We start from the raw sequence: 13,682 nt of genomic DNA on the forward strand, positions 1-13,682 counted from the left end.
AGTGGCAACCACATCTCTTGAAGGATAAAAAAAATATTTTAAAGGATCTGTGCATGTTTTTTCTTTGATTTTCCACTGCCTGTTTTTCGTTCACCAGAAGGTTCTTTCTTGGTTTACTTTCTCTTTCTATAACTTGATTTGTTAATTTAAGAATTGTTTTGTCACGAGCCTAATCCCTGACTGATTCAATTTCTGACCTTGCCCCTCCAGTGCAACTGTCTCAAGCATGGTAAATGGGAGCACAAAAATAAATCAGAAAACAGTGAAGAGAGAAAACAAAATAACACATAATCCACATTTTGGCCTTTCTCCATTGCTGTGGGAAACTTCTTTTATGAGATAAAAACTGAGGAAATCCTAATTTTGGTTGCTCCCAGTTACAAATACATTGAGGAAGCTCTCCAGAGGTTCAAACTTAATCTGAATTGTTGTGGGTAATAACAGACTTCAGGAGGACATACACAGATTTATGAAATGAGCACACACATGGCAGATGAAAGGTACATGGGAATCTTGGCTTTATCAATAGAGGCATTTAGCGAAAAAGCAAGTTGAAGTGTTAGGAAACATTGGTTAGGTCTCAGATGGGGTATTTTGTTTTATTCTGGTTGCCACACTATGGGAGGGTACAAAAAACTTATAGCGAGGTTGCAGAAGAGATTTAGCAGAAAGATACCACAGATAGGTCAGGAACCAGAGGGCACAGATTTAATATGCTATAAGGATTTTGTCTTAGATCAGAGTTGTGATCTGGAATTGAATTGTGTGAAAGGATGGTGGAAACAGATTTAATAATGTCTTTCAACAGAGAATTGGCGAACTACTTGAAGAGAAAAATATCTATAGAACTGTGATGAAAGAGTAGGAGAATGGGATTAAAAAGCAGGGAGTGGGCAGCTCTTTCAAATGAGTTGAATTGTCTCCTTCGGTGCTATATCCTTCTATGAACCATAACTATCTAGTTTGCAGCTACAATGGAACTTCAACTTCTGTCATATAACTTTGACTTTAAGATGCATTTTCCATCATAAAAATACCTAAAAGAACTTGAGCATTTTTAGTTAAAAATCAAAATATTCAAATCATTCAAGAAATACGTCTTGCAATTCACTTGCCTGCAAACCTTTTTGGTACTGTTGTTGGAGATTCCCCAAGAGATGGTTGACAAAGACGTGTAGCAGAACCTGATATTGTTGATTGGGACATTTGAGAAGCTGAGAAAAGAGAAGAAACATACATAAATATAATGACATAAACATTTGAAGAGAAAGAAATTGCAGAATATGGGGAAAGCACAGGCGAGTAGGACAAGCCAGAATTTACAGTGCAATAGGAGGCCATTCGGCCCATCGAGTTTGCACCAGCCCTTGGAATGAGTACCCTATTCAAGCCCATGCCTCCACCCTATCCCCGTAACCCTATTTAACCTTTTTTGGGACAGGAAGGGCAATTTAGAATGGCCAATCTACCTAACCCACACATCTTTGGACTGTGGGAGGACACCGGAGCACTTGGAGGAAACCCATGCAGACACGGTGAGAATGTGCAAACTCCTCACAGACAGTGACCCAAACCAGGAATCGAACCCGAAACCCCGGAGCTGTGAAGCAATTGTGCTAACCACTGTGCTACCATATTGCCAACAAAGTTGGTCTAGCTAATAGCCAACATTGACGCAAAGAGCCAAATTGTCTCCTTCTACATTGTTCTAATGATTCGATAAGCAATTTATATTAAACCTGTATGCTTGTGTACACTGCAAAACACTTCGCTAAGAAGCCCCCAATTTAAGTTAAGCCAACACACAAAAGGGTAAAGATTGGGATAGGCTGAAAACAATCTAGCAAAATCACTGCCAACTGAGGACGGAAATGTGTTCCACAATACTTCAGCTCCAGGAAAGGATGAGCTGACAACAGGTAAAGGAGAAGATCATTCAGACCTTAATTTGATTAGGTCATGACTGTACTTCCATCCACCCACCTTACTTAGATAACCCTTGATACCCTACTTAACAAAAATCTATCAATCTCAGATCTGAAGTTTTCAACTGAACTAACATCAACAGATTTGAGGAGGGGAAAGGAGCTCAAAATTTTCATTACCTTTGTGCAATAAGACAATGCACAATTTGATTTTAATTAAATGATTTGCAGCAGATTTTATTTTTAGTTTGGGATATACAAAAATAACAACTTGCATTTATACTGTGCCTTTTACAGCCAACGCACTCAAAGCACTTTACAGCCAATGAAGTACTTCTTAAAGGTAGTCTGTTCTACAGCAGGAAAAGCAGCAGTTAATCTGCACTCACCAAATTTACACGAACAGCAATGTGATAATAACCAAAGATGTGCAGGTTAGGTGGATTGGCCATGATAAATTGCCCATAGTGTCCTAAAAAGTAAGGTTAAGGGGGGGTTGTTGGGTTACGGGTATAGGGTGGATACGTAGGTTTGAGTAGGGTGATCATGGCTCGACACAACATCGAGGGCCGAAGGGCCTGTTCTGTGCTGTACTGTTCTATGTTCTTCTAACCAGATAATCTGTTTCATGTAATGTTGAATGAGGGGTAAATATCCGCCACGACACTGGAGATACCTCCCCAGCACTTGATATAATGCTTTGGGATCTTTTACATCCACCCAAGCCTGGCAGTGCAATATTCCTGCAGTACTGGACTAATACTTCAGGCCTTGAGTTTTGTACTCAGCCCTGAAGTGGGCCCTGAACCCAGAACCTTATGATTCAGAGTGTGCAACAAACTGAGCCACGGCAAGCAAGGTTCAGCAGTGCTGATGGAACAGTAGCATTGGATTTTAAAAAAGCATTGAAGAGGGAGAGATTAAAAACTAGTTGTGTGACAGGAACTGCTCATCAGAAACAAACTTTTCCATTGTATCCTGCCCAGAAGTATAAGAAAGGCATTGGAAAGTATTTTCCAAATATGGAAGCAATATTTAAGTCTTACATTTAGAATTAAGAATCATTATAGTTCACAATCAACAGCGTTAAGAATTATTATAGGGATGAATAAAGGCTTGGCACCAAAACATATCCCAAGCTTCTTAAAAAATAATTAGTAATAGGGACAGAAGAGATCATGAGAAGAATGTTGCTGAATGGAGGAAGACTAAACAAAGGTATATGATGGTAGCTGTGTTTGGACTTGAAGCAGAGATAAAGAACCATTGTTCTTCAGGGAAAAATATAATTTTCATTGAAAGGTTTGAAGATTAAAAGGTAGCCATTGTATTCGGCAGAATGGAAGCCGTGGAACTAAAGGATTGCAGTCTGTAAGAAGTCACTGAAAAACGTTTGGAATCACAAGAGTGGCTATGTTTGACTGATGAGTGGGCAAATGTCAGCATTATATAGAGGGACAGAGCATATGGAAAGACAAAGTCTGACCGGGACGGGGAATGCAGATTATGAATAAATGAAAACCAAGAGAGAAGTTGCACTATTAACATCCATGATGAGGAGATGTCGGCGTTGGACTGGGGTAGGCACAGTAAGAAGTCTTACAACACCAGTAAAGTCCAACAGGCTTGTTTCGAATCACTAGCTTTCGGAGCACAGCTCACAGCACACTCGCCTGATGAAGGACCAGTGCTCCGAAAGCTCGTGATTCGAAACAAACCTGTTGGACTTTAACCTGGTGTTGTAAGACTTCTGACTATTAACATCAGCACAGACTGAGTAACTCGAGAACAATGTGAATAGCCATAAATATATTTTGGTGGGAAACCCCATGACAGCAACTTTTTTACGAGTGCACCATACCAGTCTCAAAATCTTGACAGTTCAAGAGAATGATAAATGCTGGATAACCTCAGCAGGTCTGGAAAGCGACACAGAGTTAAAGTTTTGAATCTAAATGACCCTTCAATAGAACTACCCATAAAACTGAAATGCCACAAAAAATATTAGCATAAATAAAGTTGCTGTGATGGGATGAACTGGACAGGACAGACATTTCTCACATCCATAGGTTTGTTGCACATCACATGTCCAGCCAGCACTTTAAATGTGACGAATAATGTCACCAGCAGGTTCTATAACTTTTGAAACGTAAATAAGGGCAATGTAGCAGTATCGAAAAGAATCAAGAGGGTTCACTTCTTTCAAAAACATCCAAGGAAAAGGAAACGCAAAGTGGGTAAACAATAGCTGCATAACAGGGATAAACTCAGAGACACACAACATTAGCTCACAGTTGCAAACATTTTCACCTCAGTCAGGTTTAAATCCCACTCCACAGACTTGAATTTCAAATTCTCGGCTGACACTCTAGAGCAGTACTTACTGAAGAAGTGCTGTTGGAGCTTCAATCTACCAGATGAGACATTAAATGGACCACCCATCTGCTCTCAGGTAGCTATAATGTTATCCTGAAGAGGAGCATGGAAATTATTCTAGGTATCCTGTCCAATATTTATTCCTTAATCAACATTACCAAAACAACCACTCACCTCTCACCTGAGTCAATAGGTTGTCGGTTCAAGTCCCACTCCACAGACTTGTGCTATAATTCTAGGCTGAAACAACGGTCCTCACTAACTGCCCCATTTTCTTTATTACAAAAGTGACTACATTTCGACACTTCGAACATACCTAGATCATGAAATACACTATATAAAATGGGAAATAACTAGCAGGATCCAGGAGCCATGTTATTCTTCACCAAGACTATAGGTTTAAAGGAGAAACTAGGCTATAAAGGTCAGTTTTCTTTTTAAAAGATCAGTAACAGTATCAGATAGAAAATGCTACAAGGAAGAATTTTATCTGGTCTGATAAAGTGTGCAATTTGCATCAGTGATCTATTTTCATTCCAAACCTCCATGCAAATGTAGGGTGAATTCTATAATAAGAAACTTCTTTGCCAAACTTTTTTCTTCTTGAGCATTGCTAGATTTCTTTCCCTATTTGATTTTTTTACTTTTCAGTCTATTATCTCCAACTAAAATGGAGTTACATACTCATATTCTGACACAAGAGATCAGTAGCAAGCAGCTCAAGAAAACATTGTCTTCAATTCAACTAATTCAGTTCTATAAAATAGTCAGTCTTCCATGGGGGTGTTCAGCGAAGATTCACCAGACTAATTCCCGGGATGGCAGGACTGAGATATGAAGAAAGACTGGATCAACTGGGCTTGTACTCACTGGAGTTTAGAAGGAGGGGGGAATCTCAAGGAAATGTATAAAATCCTGATGGAACTGAACAGGCTAGATGCAGGAAGAATGTTCCCGATGTTGGGGACATCCAGAACGAGGAGTCACAGCCTAAGAATAAAGGTGAAGCCATTCAGCATTGAGATGAGAAAGAACTTCTCTCAGAGAGTTGTGAACTTTGTGAAATTCTTTACCAGTTCGTTGGGGCCAATTTGTTAGCTATATTCAGGAGGGAGCTGACGTGGCCCTCGCGGCTAAAGGGATCAAGGGCTTTGGAGAGAAAGCGAGAGTGTGATACAGAATTTGCATGATCAGTCATGATCATGTTGAATGGTGATGCAGACTCGAAGGCCCGAATGGCCTACTCCTGCACCTATTTTCTATGCTCCCTATAGGGCACATTGCTGCACTTTATAAAAAAAATTACGCTCTCTAGTTTTAAAAATAGCAATTGAAATATTTTTCTTTGTCTGATCAATTTTTCAGTTGGCACCCGAGACCAAACACACACTGTCTCCAACTATTGATACTTTCCCAGACTGTTCTTCATGCTTTAAAAAATAATGGATTTTCTCTACAACCTACCGAATTAAGCTGCAACATTAGATTTCTTAGGTTTGGAGAAAATTACTGCTGACAACTGGAAGGAGCAAGGCTACGTTTTCTTAAGTAATTCTATACTATATTTTAATGCTTATTGTTGATGTACGTCTGTCACACAGTATGATTAGAAATTAACTTGTTAATATTTATTTAGCTAACTATGCTCTATCAAATTACTTCTCCATCCTACAAAACCTGTATCAGTTTCATTGCAGAGAATGATAACTTACCAGTAGGTGAAAGGTTTTCTCTCTTTTCTTTCATTTCCTTCAGTCTCTCTACCATTCCACAGAAGTGATTGAGGGGAACCGATTTCATTTTGGGCATGTTAGGAACTGTAGGATCCTCATCAAACGAGAGCAAAGGTGGATCAACTTTAAAAAAAAGGCCATTGTTTTGTTCAAAATAAATAATGTCACAAATCCGGGCCAAGAGAAAATAACAAGGATACAAAATAGTTAACAGTTGTATGGCTTGCAATCTGACGGAATTCTGGACTCCTTTAGTAGGGCATTTTCTTTTGAAAATCTCAGCTTTGTAAAATTCAATAGCCAATTATTACGCCTTATGATATGCAGAATATATGAAAACACAGTTGAACTCGGTCTACAGCAGAGTTCAAAGACATTTTACCTACCTTGATTCTGTCGGCTCTTTATTGAAGCAATCCAAAAATGGACCCACTGTGCTGCTCTCCCTCACAACCCTGTATCTCAAAAGATGCAATCTCTGCATCGAATATTTCCTGTGGCTCAGCATTTCTTGTTCCAACAATTCTGTGTAAAATAATGTTCTCTTAACCTGTTTACTAACTTTCTATGATACCTTTGAACTGATTACTATTTGACACTGACAGCCCAACCAGAAGAAACAATAACCATCTTTGTAACTATAGCTTATCTCTGGGAGCATCTGAATGAAGATGCATTGACCTCCCTAACTCTCAATAATGGTTTTCCTAACAGCATATCTTTATTGCTCATATCAACCGGAACTCAAGCAGACATAAAAATTTCAAATCAATTACAAATACATAACTTCGGCACCATTTTCCATCCTTATTCCTTATGTTGCATAACTTGACATCCCTAAGCAAAACCTTTCTTCTTTAATGTTGCTTTATTTAAACTTCTTAAGAAGATCGCAACATTCTATTTCAAAATGCAATGATCAATCTTGTCTCACTATTTACATGTTAAATGTTATGTAACATTAGCTGCTAAAGCAGTTGGGAGTATTTTAAGGGTTAAATACCACTAAAGTTTGTCTGTTTCTGTAACATCAGACCGGTCAGCAGCTTATGAGCCATTCTACCTCCCCCTACACCGAGCAATCTTATTGTCCTCAATTTATTTCATCTTTCCCACTCCCCCCTAAACTCCCAAATCAACTGATAAACATTCCGTCTCTTGATTTCAGCCTCTCCACCTCTCAAAACCTTTTTATATGTTCCATTCCTTTCATCAGTAACCCATACTTCATTCCCCCAAATCCCCAAACAGCATTTTTGGGCTACTTCCCCACCTCCACCTCTGAACAGCCCTCATGTCCCACACTGCTAAAGTGGCTGCCGTTCACACACCTTATGGAATAAATCCAATCTTCTCTCATTCTAACCAGCTTTTTCCACCTCCTGAAACATGCCCTCACCCACCACCCCAAACCAATTTTTAAACTCTTTCCTCCTTGTGCTTATCTACATTTCTGTTCTTGTCATCCTGCTGTAACTAAGTATAAGATTTTTAGGGTTCAGTACCTTCTTCCTCCACAAAGCTTCAAAATGAGCCATATTAAATTATCCAAACATTCTTCAATCGAGCAGCCTTCACCTATCCTCATCCAATTCCCCATCTCCTCACCCTCTATCCTTATCACCCACCCCAACTCCATCATCACTTTCCCCCTTGCTGCTAAACACCATCTGCGCCTCCCATTTCTCTCCTTTTCTATGCTCCCATCTTCTCCCATATTCCCTATTGTACCGCTTCCCTCCTAAACCTCCCCTTCTCCTTCCTTTGTCATGGATGCTGTTCTTACCAGTCTTTTAACATTGACCTGAAAAATGGACCTGGTCTCCATTCCTTGCACAATTCCACAGAAAAGCAACTGATATACACTGATTTTAATTGTATTAAGCCAACAGACTTGTTTTTCTCTATTTCCAACAACCCATTAACAATTTTAGAGCAGAGTCACATCATTGAAACTCCATCTGATTAGGTGAAAACAGCATCCAAATGTAAGCTTCAGCAAATGAAAGATTATTGCTGTATCTTAACTTAATCACATCAATATACCAACCAGGTCAAAGTTTGTTGAGCTTTTGGATCAACTCAAGGAAACGACTGTGACAACATAAATTGCTAGCAGTTCTCACAAAACTAAATGATGCACTATGGGTCAAACTACACAAGTTTCAAAAAAATAAAGTGTACTATATTGTTTAATAAAAGTTTCTATTCAAGACTCACCAATAGTGTTTTTAAAATTTAGATTCTGAATCATTTGATCTAATTTTTTTTGCAGCCTCTTGTCATTCTCTGGTGTCTTTTCTATGAAATCCCTGGGTTTCATACATCGATGCTGAAAGTAGTTACACAAAAATATGTAGTTATGTTTCAGTTGAAAATGTAGTTGGGATGGCCCAAGTTAATAAAACTGTTTTAACTATGCATTGCATATGCTTTAAAAACATAAGCAGTGAAGACTTAGAAAGGACATGCCTGATCAGGTTCGTAGACCAATCGTAGTCTAAAAAGATTACTAAGTGTAGGGATCACAGTGGATGTGGTAGTTAAGACTTACAGAAAACATGTGATTAAACGAGACACATGAAAGCCTTATCAAAATCCAAGCCCTCAGTATTAAAAATTAAATGACTCAATGTAGAGATGGATGGCTGAAGGCAAGGGGAAGAATGTGAGTGAATAGGTAGTTCTTGGATGGTGAAGTGTAGCTATTAGCGTGGCTTAGGAACCGACATTACGACCTCCCTAACATTTCAATCTGAATAAATGTTTTGGAACATGGGCATAAAGAAAGGTGAACATTTTCTGAAGACACTAAATTAGGAGGTACAGAGCGGAGAAGAAATACACAAGACCAGAAAGAGAATGAGCACACAGACGGCAAATGGATTTGATACAAAGAACACTTCAGCAAAAAAAGAAAATGGAGATATCATCAAAAGGTTAATATTGGTCAATGGACTGGAAGAATAGTGATGCCTTGGTATAATCGATACATAGACTTTTACAAATAGTACTGTAATTCAATTGATCATGAAAGGTCTCAGGGTTTTATACAGGGGCATTCAAGAGCCCTGCTTGTTTATTCCCTTATTTCTCCGTTCTTTGATTTTGCTGTTGCACTTTTGATCTGTGGATGATTGATAGACTTCTCACGTTAAGGAAAGCAGCCTGTAAGAAGCTTGCAGCTATAATTCAAAAAGAAGAATGTAGAAGGCTGTGCTGGTTTAATCTGGTGATTTCAGACTGGCCGTTGTCAGCGAGTACTTGCTTTGATTAATTTGGCAGGTGACCAATGAATGGGCCCAGAGGGCTGTGCTCTGCATGGTAACAGGTGGTGATTGGAATATAGACGTAGAGCTCGCATATGTGCAATAGGTTAGTGGAATTCAGGATAGGATACAATGGTGGAATTTTGAAAGAATTGAACAGGTGTTGGCATTATGTATAGGTATGTCAACCATGGTCATGGGCGATAGCACAGTGGTTAGCACAGTTGCTTCACAGCTCCAGGGTCCCAGGTTCGATTCCCGGCTTGGGTCACTGTCTGTGCAGAGTCTGCACTTTCTCCCCATGTCTGAGTGGGTTTCCTCCGGGTGCCCCGGTTTCCTCCCACAGTCCAAAGATGTGCAGATTAGGTGGATTGGCCATGATAAATTGCCCTTAATGTCCAGAAAAAAAGGTGAGGTGGGGTTACCGGGTTACAGGGATAGGCTGGAGGCGTGGGCTTAATTAGGGTGCTCTTTCCAAGTGCCGGTCCAGACTCGATGGGTCAAATGGCCTCCTTCTGCACTGTAAATTCTATGATTTTATAGTTGGATCCTTGCCTCTGCATCAAAAGGTTGTGGATTTAGGTTCCAATCCAGGACTTGGGTACAACAATTTAGGCTGACATTTCTGTGCAGTTATGCAGGTGTGCTGCACTGTCAAAGATACCTCTTTCTGAAGTGGCATTATATCAACTCCCTGGTTGCCCTCTAAGTGGACGGAAAATAACTCACTATTTCAAAGAAGAGCAGTGATTTGACTCCAGCGCCGAGGCCAATATTCATCCTTCAATCAAAATTGCAGTAACAGGTTGTTTGGTCATTATCACACTGCTGTTTGTGGGAGTTGTGTATAAATGTGCTGCCATGGTTCCTACTTCACAGCAATAACTATACTGCAAAAGTACTTTGTTGGCTGTAAAGCACTGAAGGAGACAATTTGAACATCCTTAGATACTAGATGGTATACTGCAACCATTTTAAAACCTACTGTTCCATCATTTTACTGGGGAAGTTGAATTCTTCAATTCAGACTATGGAACTGCAATGTGTAACAGATATTGCAAGGACACAATGAGTCTCTGAGAATCCAGTTTTCAGAGAAACTGCATGTGATATAATTCAAGGTCTATTCTACAATGTGTAACAAAGTACCATTGTGATGGCCCCAGTAAATCTGCTGATAGCAATGGAAAGGTGATTTGACGGCCACAACCCGATATCAGACCAGTAATATTACTAATTGCAAGACAACATAAGTGTCTTTGCAATGATTGGATAGTTTAATTAAGCATGTGGACCTTTAACGTGACTGATTAATTAATTATTCTCATATACAAAGTATGATGTAACTTTAATCGACAGTCATGACTGGACATAGATAACAGGTAACAAATGATTGGTATATGCCAATATCTTGTAATAGAATCTCAAATTATAACTCTGTACCATTCTTGAATCTGGGTTTTTTAGTGTCCTAATTGCAATGCCGAGAGCCCTCACTATAGCTTGTAAATAAAGAATTTGTTTTTAACTCCAAGAGTCGTCTGGTCTCTCATGAAAGTGAAGGTGAAGTACACTACAGTTCAATAAATTTATAATGTTTCCCTCTGCAAGAACTTTGGAATGTCACGGGATTCAAGTCTTTCTTTTTATACAGCCAGCATTGTTATATCCATATTCTGACAGAAGAAACTTTAAAGAGACTAGTATTGTGACACAACTAGTCACTTTGTAAAACATGGGGCAGGTTGTGCAAACTGTTGCTGCACATTCCTATTTAGCTGCAACTCAAAAAATCACAAGAATGACCACTCACCTATGACAAATGTAATGGATTGAATTACTAGGCAGCTGTTAAAATATCAAATAGAATGTGTGTATTGTTCCAAATAAATGTTTAATTTAATGTGAATAATATCACCATAATGACGATCTATTCTGATTAAACATTTTACAACTATGTGGATTTCCTGTCAAGTTTTTTCCTAAGTTCTTAAGTCCATATTTGCAAAAAGAAACTGCCGAGCCAAATTTGCAACATTGTCACTAGTAGTTGATTTGTGTAACTTGACAAATTTACATGGCTTCTTTCACTACAAGTGTTGACAAAGGAATTTATAATAGAATTACAAAATAGGATCAGAATATGAGAAATTAAAATGGGAATGACTCCTCTGAATTCTTAGCCCGTGTCACTTGAAGGCTACACTCATTCTGATTTATCTAAAAGACTGATAAGTTGTAGGTAAGGTCTTTATTTTTGAAAATATTACTCCAAATTAAACAAGTCATTCATTGTGTTTAATTTTGCAATTTATTTATCTTTTTCTAACAAAGTATATACATATCTAAATCAAAGTATGTTTTTGAACAAGTCTCTGGAGATGGCTGGAGAATCGTAATCCTAATGCAATATGGCTCATTTTTGATTGGGGTGGGGGTGGTGGGTGAGTGGATGGAAGGCAGAGAGAGGTCTCTGCTTCCTCCTAAAAATGGCTAAGTCCAGCAGTTGGCTAATGAAAATGTTATGCTGGTAATAGTAGAAAATTACTACAGCTGTATCTGTATTGTCAAATTGACCGATCAGCTTGTTAGGCAATATTCCTAATGTAATTACTGCATAAAATCTCACTTCTTATAATTTCTGGCTACATGGGCAAGGTACCTAGGACTTCTGACATGTTCACATTATATAATGCCAAAACAATTAATATTTAACTAATAAATACAAGAAGAATAAAATGAGCTCCAACCTCTTTGAAATCTCCAAAGTTGGCTGTTATCCCTCCAATCTCCCTGCACCCTGACCAATAGGTTTGGTACACTAAAAGAACAAACCTTTATAAAGAAACTGTCAATGCCTCATGGTCTTACAGTAGATAACGCTAATGCAATGGAAAAAATATGCGCTTCCCTGTATCATGATGGATGTAACATTTGCATGTGGAATATTGACATTTAATTTAATTGGCTGGTCAAATATAGATTAAACTTCTTTAAAAGGACTTTTAAAGCAAACAAAGACACAGATTTAAGATGGCTGCCACAGGTTTATCTGACATGGTAGCAATTATAAGTTGGTGAAGTTAGGGAGTTTCCAGTGTGAAATATAATTAGGAAATGCCAAGGCAAATCTCCTTTGGAATTTCACACTTACTGATGTCAAGAATTATTTCAAGCATGAACTGAAGCTTGTAACTGGCACTCACCATTTGCATTGCTATAAAGCTACTTTCAAGGCTATCAGGCAGGGACAGAAGGTGTCCAGAGACAATGGTTGTATATAGGTGTTGATACTAGCTCATCATTTTTTGATTTGATTTATTATTGTCACATGTATTAGTATACAGTGAAAAGTATTGTTTTCTTGCATGCTGTACAAACAATGCATACCGTACATAGGGAAGGAAGGAGAGACTTCAGAATATAATATTACAGTTATAGCAAGGTATAGAGAAAAGATCAACTTAATACGAGGTAGGTCCATTCAAAAGTCTGATGGCAGTAGGGAAGAAGCTGTTCTCAAGTCGGTTGGTACGTGACCTCAAACTTTGGTATCTTTTTCCTGAAGGAAGAAGGTGGAAGAGAGTATGTCCGGGGTGCTGGGGTCCTTAATTATGCTGGCTGCCTTTCTGAGGCAGCAGGAATTGTAGACAGAGTCAATGGATGGGGGGTTGGTTTATGTGATGGATTGGGCTACATTCATGACCTTTTATAATTTCCTACGGTCTTGGGCAGAGCGGGATCCATGCCAAATGTGATACAACTAGAATGAATGCTTTTTATGGTGCATCTGTAGAAGTTGGTGAGAGTCTTGGTAACGTGCCAAATTACCTTAGTCTTCTGAGAAAGCAGAGTCATTAGTGAGCTTTCTTAACTATAGTTTCGGCATGGGGGGACCAGGACAGGTTGTCGGTGATCTGGACACCTAAACACTTGAAGCTCTAACCCTTTCTACTTCGTTCCCATTGATATAGACAAGAGCATGTTCACCACTACGCTTCCTGAAGTTGATGACAATTGCCTTCGTAGGGAAGAATGACCCATTCAGGAGTGATGGCTGGAACATTAAAAAACTAATTGCTGAGGCCATAATACAATAGCCAAGTCTGTCCAAATCTGAGCTAATCAATTGCCTTCCGTGGAATACTCAAATCGTTATGGAGAGGTCATATGAGCAGAATTATAATTTTAAGATGTATTTTACTACAACACCCAGGTTTCTTTTGAGAGAGTCTAAAGACGTAGTCTGCAAATGGACAAGTAATAGACATTGACGTAGAGTACCTATAGTGCAGAAGGAGGTCACTCGGTCCATTGAGTCTGCATCAATCCTCCGAAAGAACATTCCACTTAGGCCCGCTCCCCTGCCCTATCCCCAT

The 13,682-nt window shown here is 39.0% G+C and overlaps 1 protein-coding gene across 6 annotated transcripts in view; it reads right to left on the minus strand.

The window, feature by feature from the left end:
* Positions 1–13,682, minus strand: part of mcph1 (microcephalin 1) — a 410,735-nt gene that overhangs the window by 372,640 nt on the left and 24,413 nt on the right. For 5 of the 6 annotated variants that reach the window (XM_038800430.1, XM_038800427.1, XM_038800429.1 and 2 more), the window contains exons 6-8: positions 8,255–8,366; positions 6,014–6,157; positions 1,116–1,214 (exon numbers count right to left, since the gene is read on the minus strand). In XM_038800430.1, the coding sequence (XP_038656358.1) occupies positions 1,116–1,214; positions 6,014–6,157; positions 8,255–8,366 (355 nt within the window). The remainder of the gene's footprint in view (positions 1–1,115; positions 1,215–6,013; positions 6,158–8,254; positions 8,367–13,682) is intronic. The other variant, XM_038800431.1, reaches the window with a different exon arrangement.

The sequence above is a fragment of the Scyliorhinus canicula genome, chromosome 6, assembly GCF_902713615.1.
Source record: "Scyliorhinus canicula chromosome 6, sScyCan1.1, whole genome shotgun sequence".
In the NCBI taxonomy this organism is placed as follows: domain Eukaryota; kingdom Metazoa; phylum Chordata; class Chondrichthyes; order Carcharhiniformes; family Scyliorhinidae; genus Scyliorhinus; species Scyliorhinus canicula.